This window comes from Lycium barbarum, chromosome 6, assembly GCF_019175385.1.
Source record: "Lycium barbarum isolate Lr01 chromosome 6, ASM1917538v2, whole genome shotgun sequence".
Taxonomy (NCBI): domain Eukaryota; kingdom Viridiplantae; phylum Streptophyta; class Magnoliopsida; order Solanales; family Solanaceae; genus Lycium; species Lycium barbarum.
This window is the reverse complement of record NC_083342.1, coordinates 112916533-112925769: the sequence shown is the minus strand read 5'-3', so window position 1 is coordinate 112925769 and position 9237 is coordinate 112916533. Positions and strand designations below refer to the sequence as shown.

Below are 9237 nucleotides of genomic sequence, written 5' to 3'. Positions count from 1 at the left end.
TGTTGGGGACATGTTCCAGTATGGTTCATGCTTTTTGCACAAATTAATTAAGAAACCATTTGACTGAACCTCAGTAATTTATAGCATATAGTCAGAGGTCATATGCAACATGAGATGAGAGAAATATAAGAGTTGCAAGCACGTCTACCACTAACTTACTTCTTCGTCAGGAGAATGATTCATCCCTTTCTACTCCTATTTTTATAATGTTTTTGAAATCAACTCCCCCATAATTATAGTAGTATTTTTTTCAGAACTTTATAATAATATAGATGGTTTATTAAATTATATTCACATGCTTCATTGCTTAAACTCCCGACAATAATAACTACCCTCTCATATTAAATAAGCACTTGTCTTGAAAATTCCTACTTTGTTCTTTTCTTTTTTTTATTTTCATAATTTTAAGTTTCTTTTTCTTGTCCTTTGAATGACATTTGTTCTTAGTCCGGCCTCTCATTAGAAAAAAATCACAACTTCAATAGAATATTAGTGGCAAAAGATCTAGTTACCCTAAATGCGTCATATACTTCTTTTGATTCATATTTTCAAGATTTCAGAAATGCAAGTTTATATTCTCAACAGTAAATTAATGACAAGAAAATGAAAGAAAATCCACATTTTAAAAAAATCGTGGTAATGTTTTGTATTACCTTTAATTGAATCATAATAGTTTTTCCCAAAAATTATCTCAAGCAAATTGGTCGCCAATAATTCATATTTCTAGTTGGCTAGATATTACGTCTAATTAACTTAATAATAATCAACCAAATGCCAGCATATCTCTAATTTTAAAGTTAATCCAAACTTTGTAAAATTTAGTAAAAACCAAATAACAATATTACATCTAATTAACTAAATAATAATCAACCAAATGCCAGCATATCTCTAATTTTAAAGCTAATCTAAATTTTGTAAAATTTAGTAAAAACCAAATAACAATATTACATCTAATTAATTAAATAATAATCAACTAAATGCCAGCATATCTCTAATTTTAAAGCTAATCCAAACTTTATGAAGTTTATTAAAAAACAATAAAAATATTACATCTAATTAACTGAATAATAATCAACTAAATGCCAGCGTACCTCTAATTTTAAAGCTAATGCAAACTGTGAAAATTTATTAAAAAACAAATAACAATATTACATCTAACTAACTAAATACCAGCATACCTCTAATTTTAAAGCTAATCCAAACTTTTTAAACTTTATTAAAACCCAAATAACAATATTACATCTAACTAACTAAGTAATAATCAACTAAATGCCAGCATACCTCTAAGTTTAAAGCTCATCCAAACTTTGTAAAATTTATCAAAACCCAAATAACAACATTACATCTAACTAACTAAGTAATAATCAACTAAATGCCAGAATATCTCTAATTTTAAAGCTAATCCAAACTTTGCAAACTTTATTAAGAACCGCCCCACTTATTCAAATTTCTTCAATCCATTCTCTTATTCAAGACATCCCTTTTTTTTTTTTTTTTTTTGTGAATAAGAAATTGATTATCAATTGTAATAACTGAAGTGAAGACAAACTCTTTCTTTTTTATTTTATTTTTTTGCCCACCAAATCTATTTTTAAATTCATATTGACCTTAGCAATACAGCCTTTGAGTTCAAGGAAGCATCCCATGGACCAATTCATCCGTGTGTACAACATTAATATATTTGTCATGCAATTGAAAAATAATATAACCATATAAATTTTAATTTTTTTAATTAAAATGGTATAAACCATGTATTAATATAATCTCCCTACCATATAATGCATGCCTCATTGTACATTTTCAAGAAAAGCCCACAACTTTATGGCCAATTCTTAAACCATTTTCAGCAAAAGGGTGTTCTTTGTTTGATTACAAGATTTGATTTTTGTTCTTTAGATTAATCAGAATTCTTTTGGAAGAAAAAGGGGTTTAGTAGATAGGAAAGAAGAAGCTTTAAGGAGGGAGCAGTTTCAAACTTATTAGCTTTGCCTTCAACTGTTCAAATTCAAAAATCTGTGACTGTTAAAAGGTAGCATGTAAAAAAAGGAATAGTTTACCGTTGGCTTTAAATGTTTAAATTTCAGTTTTTTATCTTCGTCAAGACTGCTTTGTAAACAGAACTTTGCTGCATATTCAGAGAGTTATAAAAAGTTGAAGTTAACAATGACATATGCTGTTTTTCTTTTGCTTTTGTCCCAAAAGAGTATACATCATTTTACTTTTACTTTTAGCTGTAGATTCTGGTATTTTTAGTTCCCGGGTACTTAAAAAAATTCTTGGATTTGAAAGAAGTCATCAATTTTCTTGAAACTTTTGCTTACAAATCTTGGCATTTTGTTGATTGTTATGCAGATTTGACCGGTGAATTTATTGTAAGAGAGGCTCAAAATGGAAAATATTTCAAGTCCTGATGTGGGATATGGATACCAGCCATCACCTTCTACTGAAACAACAGGTCTTTCGACGTTGAGTGGCAATTCTTTTGCGTATTGCAGAACAAACTCAGAGACCTCAGCCTTTTCTGAGCATACAGATGAAAACAGTTGTTCTGAGACGGCTTCTCCTATGAGCTCGCGGAGTCTGAAAGTGCTTTCGAGACTAGGAATGAGGCAGCACAAGACAATTGCAGATGATCCTGACACAGTAGATTTAGGTAAGTTTACATTAGACAGTAAAAAATATGGATTACAAGTTTAAGTTTCACATGATTTTGCTAACTTTGGTGTTGGAAAATTTTGGTAGAGCTTGAATTGATGAAGGAGAGATTTTCAAAGCTGTTATTGGGAGAGGACATGTCAGGAGGGGGGAAAGGGGTAGCAACAGCAGTGACAATCTCAAATTCCATCACAAATCTTTACGGTAAGTTTCTCAAATGCACTTGCTAAATCCCTTTTTTTGTTCTGCTTTGTGTTTACTGATTAGTGTTTTTTTCTCTCTTCAGCATCTGTGTTTGGTCAACACCAAAGATTGGAGCCTTTACATCCTGACAAGAAAATAATGTGGAAGAGAGAAATGAGTTGTCTCTTATCTGTGTGTGATTACATTGTAGAATATGTTAGCACATCACAGAAACTACAAGATGGAACCACTGTTGAGGTAATAAAAAATAAAAATAAAAACATGTTTAGCCGAAGATTTACTCTCTTTTAACTTTTCCTTATCTAACACAATGTCGGTACTTTCAGGCATTGACAAGCAGGCCTCGATCAGATATTCACATCAACCTTCCTGCACTTAGAAAACTCGATGCCATGCTCCTCGTAAGACCACAACTATTATCTCCCAAAAATTAAAAAGGTATATTCAAAAGCTAAAATTGAGATCTTTGCAGGAAATCTTGGACAGTTTTGAGGCCACCGAGTTCTGGTATGCTGAGAAAGGAAGCATGTCAAACAACTCAACACGTGTTGGATCGTTTAGGAAGGTTATTCAGGTTCAGCCTCAGCCTCAGCGCAAGGAAGAGAAATGGTGGTTACCAGTTGTTTGCGTTCCTTCTGGTGGCATTACCGAGGAGGCAAGGAAGCATTTGAGGCACAAGCGCGATTGTGCCAACCAAATTCATAAAGCAGCAATGGCCATCAATAGCAGCATTCTTGCTGAAATGGAAATCCCAGAATCATACATGACATCACTCCCTAAGGTACAAATACTTCTTTTCCTTGAATTATAATACACAAACATGGAAATCGCAGTACTAATGAGGAGGCAATTTTTGCTACAGAGTGGAAAGGCGAGTGTTGGAGACTCCATCTATCGCCACATGTATTCAGCAGAGAAATTTTCCCCTGAACATTTGCTTGACAGTCTAAACATAAGCTCTGAACATGAAGCACTAGAGCTTGCTGACAAAGTTGAAGCTTCAATGTACACATGGAAACGTAAATCATGCATGCCTCACGCGAAATCATCATGGGTCCATCTTGTCTCTGATGATCGGACTGATAAGAATAATGTTTTAGCAGAACGAGCAGAAAGTTTGTTGTTTTGTTTGAAGCAAAGGTATCCCGAACTTTCACAAACAACATTGGACACAAGCAAGATTCATTTCAATAGGGTAAAGTTTCATACAAACTTACATACTTGATCCAACAATGTAATTGTTAGACCTTACAATTGAACATTATTCTTGAATAGATAATTGAACAAATGAGATAATGATTCTTGCAGGATGTTGGTAAGGCAATCTTGGAAAGCTATTCTAGAGTACTGGAAAGTTTGGCATTCAACGTCGTTGCTTGGATTGAAGATGTTCTTTTTGTAGATAAGACCATGAAAAACCAAGAAGGATAGGGATTGCAGTAAGCAAAGACTTTTTTGATTTCTGCAAATCAGAGTCAAATTTTAGCTCCTGTAACAAAGGATCATTACTAAATAGGATAGCACCAAGTCGAGAACTCGATCAAATGGAGGATCAATTTCACCACGTGGAAACCAAATTGATTGTGTAATTTGAGAGACGTACTCAAACTTGGAAAATTTGTTTATTTTTTATGGTTTTGTATATTTATAACTTAAATTCAAGAACCAAATTCTGTAGTTTTCTATATTCTTTATTCTGTTAGATCCTTCAATGAGGACATCTCGGGTCCAGTCCACCTGCATCTTTTGCAAGATTACTATGTCCCTCATACAAATGCTGACAGAATACCTACTGGATTGATAGCATGTCAAAAGGAAAAGAAAAAGAAAAAAAATAGCATCCCCTTTCAGAGAAATTGTTTAAGCCTCCGAGAAATTGGAACATTTTTTTTGGTAAATGAGAAATCAAAAAACATACACATTACTTGAGGATATAGCCTAGTAAGAACTTTCATTCACCAAACTACTGTCATAAGAGCAGATTCTTGATTCCCAACTTAGGATATAACAAAAGGAAGAAACAATAAAAAGAACAACCAATCCACAATTCAAGATCAATTTCCAGAGACAAACCTAAAAGGCTAGTTTTCATCATCATCCTAATTAAGCAACTAGGTAGAATTTAAGTAGCATAAAAATCTATTTGAAAACTAAGGAGCACCATTTGTTCAAAGATTGGAAATTTACATATCTTTTTTTGCTGAAAGATTAAGAGCTTTCAGACATCAGTCCAAGAACCAGCTTTGATCCTCATTGGCCTAGTTGGCCTAGTTCTTGATTTAGACTTGAAAGCTTCAACCAATGACTTGCATTTAGCATTGTCCTCTTTGTTTTCCTCCAAGCATTTCTTCAAAGCTTCAAGATCAGACACCTTCTTCTTCTCTTCAACCCCACTCTCTTTTTTCTCTTCATGATCCATATCTTCAAAATTCAGCCATGAAATTTCAAGAATTAATAAATGGGGTCTCAAAAAAAAATGAATCTTTAATTATGACTGGACCAATATTTTCAAGTTGTTCTTTTTTATAGGTAAAGCACTAGGCAAGTGTGGAATTGAAACCTAGTGTGGAGTTGAAACCCATGGAAATGAAAATTGGTCATGGAGTGACGACTTGTGTGACTTAAATGCAATAGAGTAGGGGCATAGGATCTTTGTGGCAGCTTCTGTTTTGGTGTTTTTTAGGGTGTTTTGGAATCTTTTAAAAGCGGGACCCGATAACAGACGTGATTGACATGGATCTGATAACTCACGTACTTGTTCGACGGGTTACAAGTTTATAACAACTTTAAGTCAGTCTACTTTATTTTTTGTTTTAAAAGTCACTCAATTTTTAGAAAGTGTCCTCTATAGTTACTTTTCATAGTCATTTTAGCTGAAAATATTATTTTTGGCATATATTTAATGACGTTACAGTTATAATTTAAAAAAAAAAATTCTTAAATATTAAAATCAATAATTATATTTATTTATTTAGAACTCAATTCATCATAATTAGTGCGCATATAATACTAAAGTTTAGGATATTATTCATCACTAATACATAAAAATAATGAAACTAGACAATATACCTCAAGTAATATTACAAGGTGGTGATGAAAAAGTCTAGGAAGTGTTAAGATAATGTCATGATTTTCTTAAAAATTAAATATGTGCAGAATGTTAATATGACACAATATATAAGGTGTCCTTTTTGTACAAACTGTTAATAGCAACATGCAACAGTTGATATTGATATTAACTTTTTTGTCGGGTGATTAAATCTTCTACGGTTGTTATTCGTGTTGTTTCAGTAACTTTTTGTAGACTTCAGTTGTTATTGCTGACAATCTGGTTAATTGGATTTTTTTGCTCACTTGTTTAATTTAATAGAATTTTATATTCTTAGAATAATTATTTTTTTATTTATGTCTTGCAATATTACTTGAGATATATTGTCTAAATTCATTATTTTTATGTATTAATGATGAATAATATCCTAAACTTTAGTATTATATATGCACTAATTATGATGAATTGAATCCTAAATAAATAAATTTAATTTATAAAATATTTTTTTAAAATAAATTATAATATCCGCATTAAATATGTACCGGAAATTATATTTTCGGTTAAAATGACTATGGAGGACAATTATCCGAAGTTGAGTGACTATAGAGGCCACTTATCTAAAGTTGACTGACTTTTGGAAGACAAAACAAAGTTGAGTGACTATAGAGGTACATACCCAAAATTGAGTGACTATAGAGGTACATACCCAAGGTTGGGTGATTTTGGAAGACAAAATAAAGTGAAGTGACTATGATAGCCAATAAACGAAAGTTGAGTGATCATATATAAGGTTCTAACTCCTTATTCGACCACAAGTATACTTTGAAGTGAACTTTTTTTTCTAGTTTCTTATACTTATAAAATTACGTTGTAAAATAATAGAAAAGAGAATAAGAAACTGAGAGAATGGTAGAGATTCTTACTCTCAATAATATGTTAATATTGATATAATTAGAGTATGGCAGCATCCTATTTATAGGATAAGAAAACCTTATTCGACAAAGAAAAGGCGTTAACTTTAGGTGGGGTTTTCAAGTTATAATACAACAACTTTCCTTCTAGGAAAATTATTCTTTGCTAGATTTAATCATAAAAGGGATGGACATTCACGAATATATTATTTTATAACAATTTACAGTAATTTAAGTTATACAGCAGTGTAAACATTTTTTGCATTATCAATATAATTGATGTTATTAAATTGAGATTATCATAAACAGTTACATTTTTATTGTAGGTAATCTTAACTAACCCTGCTTCAACGATTAATGTACCTTTTCAAGAACTATTGCAGATTTAAGATTAATAAAAAAAACAGTTCCTTTTAACAAATCAAACTTATAAATCGGCGGTCACAATAATATTGGAGCATAACAATATCCCACGTTGCATTTACATAATTAAATTTTTGAATTAAGAAAAATCCTTTCGTGAAAATCTAAAAATTATAAGCAAAGATATAATTCTACAATCTTTTTATTTATTTGTATTTGCATGTAACTTATTGTCACATGGTTCCATGTTAGAAAAATACAAATTTATTATTTTCCTTAATTATTCAGTAACCGAATTTCACGACTACAAAAAAAAGGTTTGGAGGTGGGGGTGGGGGTGGGGGTTGTGGAACCATCATTTAGTCCAACAGGATGTAGGGTGTGTTTTCTTGCTCCCACAAGAATCCATATAAAACCACTTTTGGCTTTGTTTTGATCAGTTTCACAATTTCAGTTACTGTTTTGTAGTAACACGTTAAAACATATTTGTCTTTTGTTCTCCTTTTGTGGCACTTGCAGATTCTGCTTCTCATCTCTCATATGAATTCTTTTACTACTTGTTAACACGAGAGTATCGAGTAGCTTAGTTAAATCTACTTTTGTTTTGACAATAATATTTAAGAAGTATTATAAACATGATATATATCCAGCTTAGAACTAAATGGAAAAGTTAAATAGCCAAGATAGATGGTATAATCTAAAAGAAGAATGTTATGTTAAAGAACACCAGGAAAGCAAGAAAATAGAGAAACACCTTTTTGTTTGTTAGATGAAATTAGTACACGAAGAGATACTTATGAAGACATGATAGATTTTTTTTGCCCTGAATTCTCCTCTATGAAATTCAGTGATATGCAAGAGTATACCTGCTTTGGGACCGACTGTGTAAGAATTCTGAAAGATTTAAGACTTCTTTTAATATTTCTTACTCTCAAAATTTATATCATTGACAAGCGATACATAAGTAAAGGTGTCCAATCCGAATCTAAATAAGTAAGGATAACTCTATTAACACATATAGGGGTATTCATGGATAGGTGAAAAAACAATGTAAATTGAAAATCGAACCAAATCGATCAAATAATTGATATTGTTGTGGATTTGATTTTAAGTTTTAAAAATCTGATAACATTTGTTTTGGTTTGGTGTGGTTTTATAAAGAATAAACCGAAAACCAAACCAAGAAATTATACATACAATTTCCGTATGTTTATTTATACGATTTATTAATTTTTATAAATAATTTTAAATACTTTATGTACTTTTTAATCAAAATAGCATGTTTACCGTTAGTTCTATCTCTAATAGGCTAATGGACTTAATGCCTAACCTTATTTTTCAAAAAGAAAGCCTTGAATCCAAAACCATATATGTAAAGTACAACTATGAAATTTTACCTACATTTGTTTTTTTAATTTTTACAAACTTTATTCACCTGATTAGAATTTCTTGATCTCAAGACATTTTCTTCATAATCAAGGAAAATTACAGACACCGCAATAGAAGGTAATAAAGGATTATTGGCTATCAAAAAAATAAATAAATATTTTCTGATTGCATGAAAGAAAGAAGAAGAGATAACTACCATTATGTTTCTTAAAATCCAAATCAAACCGATAAACATATACTCTATTTAAATTGGTTAGATTTTACTAATTAAAAGCCAATTAAATTGATTTGACTTTGGATTTAATTAAAACCGACCAAAACCAACTCTTGAACACTTCTAAACACATCCATCATGAGTCCACGAGTTAGTAACTACACTATTACGACCAAATTTTGTTACACACGTCAAAAACTCCATCAATTATGTATGGATCACCTAAATTAAGCACTGGACTTAAATTTCATCACCCTATAAATCGTTATTAGCACAATCTTCCTACGGGAATTTCCGAAAGTTCATCGAAAGTTAACGATTTTCTAATAGTGATTGTAATCCACAACGATTTAATAATTTTAACCACCATCATGCAAATAACGTAAAATCTACTTATATTTAGAACAGAGTTTTAAGAAATTTAAAAGCATGAGATTCCTGCTCGGAACTCG

General features: G+C 31.1%; 1 protein-coding gene across 1 annotated transcript; it reads left to right on the top strand.

Moving 5' to 3' along the window:
* The first annotated feature begins 2228 nt into the window (after positions 1-2228).
* Positions 2229-4536, top strand: LOC132645578 (rop guanine nucleotide exchange factor 3). Its single transcript, XM_060362635.1, has 7 exons — positions 2229-2653; positions 2743-2859; positions 2942-3096; positions 3186-3260; positions 3332-3640; positions 3722-4054; positions 4168-4536. The coding sequence occupies exons 1-7, from the start codon at positions 2389-2391 to the stop codon at positions 4288-4290; spliced, it is 1377 nt and encodes a 458-aa protein (XP_060218618.1). The 5' UTR covers positions 2229-2388; the 3' UTR covers positions 4291-4536.
* The last annotated feature ends 4701 nt before the right edge of the window (positions 4537-9237 follow it).

Excerpts from the sequence above, each read along its gene's own strand:
- LOC132645578 (XM_060362635.1), top strand. The coding sequence starts at position 2,389 with ATGGAAAATATTTCAAGTCCTGATGTGGGATATGGATACCAGCCATCA. Across the intron at positions 2,654-2,742 it reads TCCTGACACAGTAGATTTAG|AGCTTGAATTGATGAAGGAG; the intron begins GTAAGTTTACAT and ends AAATTTTGGTAG. Across the intron at positions 3,641-3,721 it reads ACATGACATCACTCCCTAAG|AGTGGAAAGGCGAGTGTTGG; the intron begins GTACAAATACTT and ends TTTTTGCTACAG.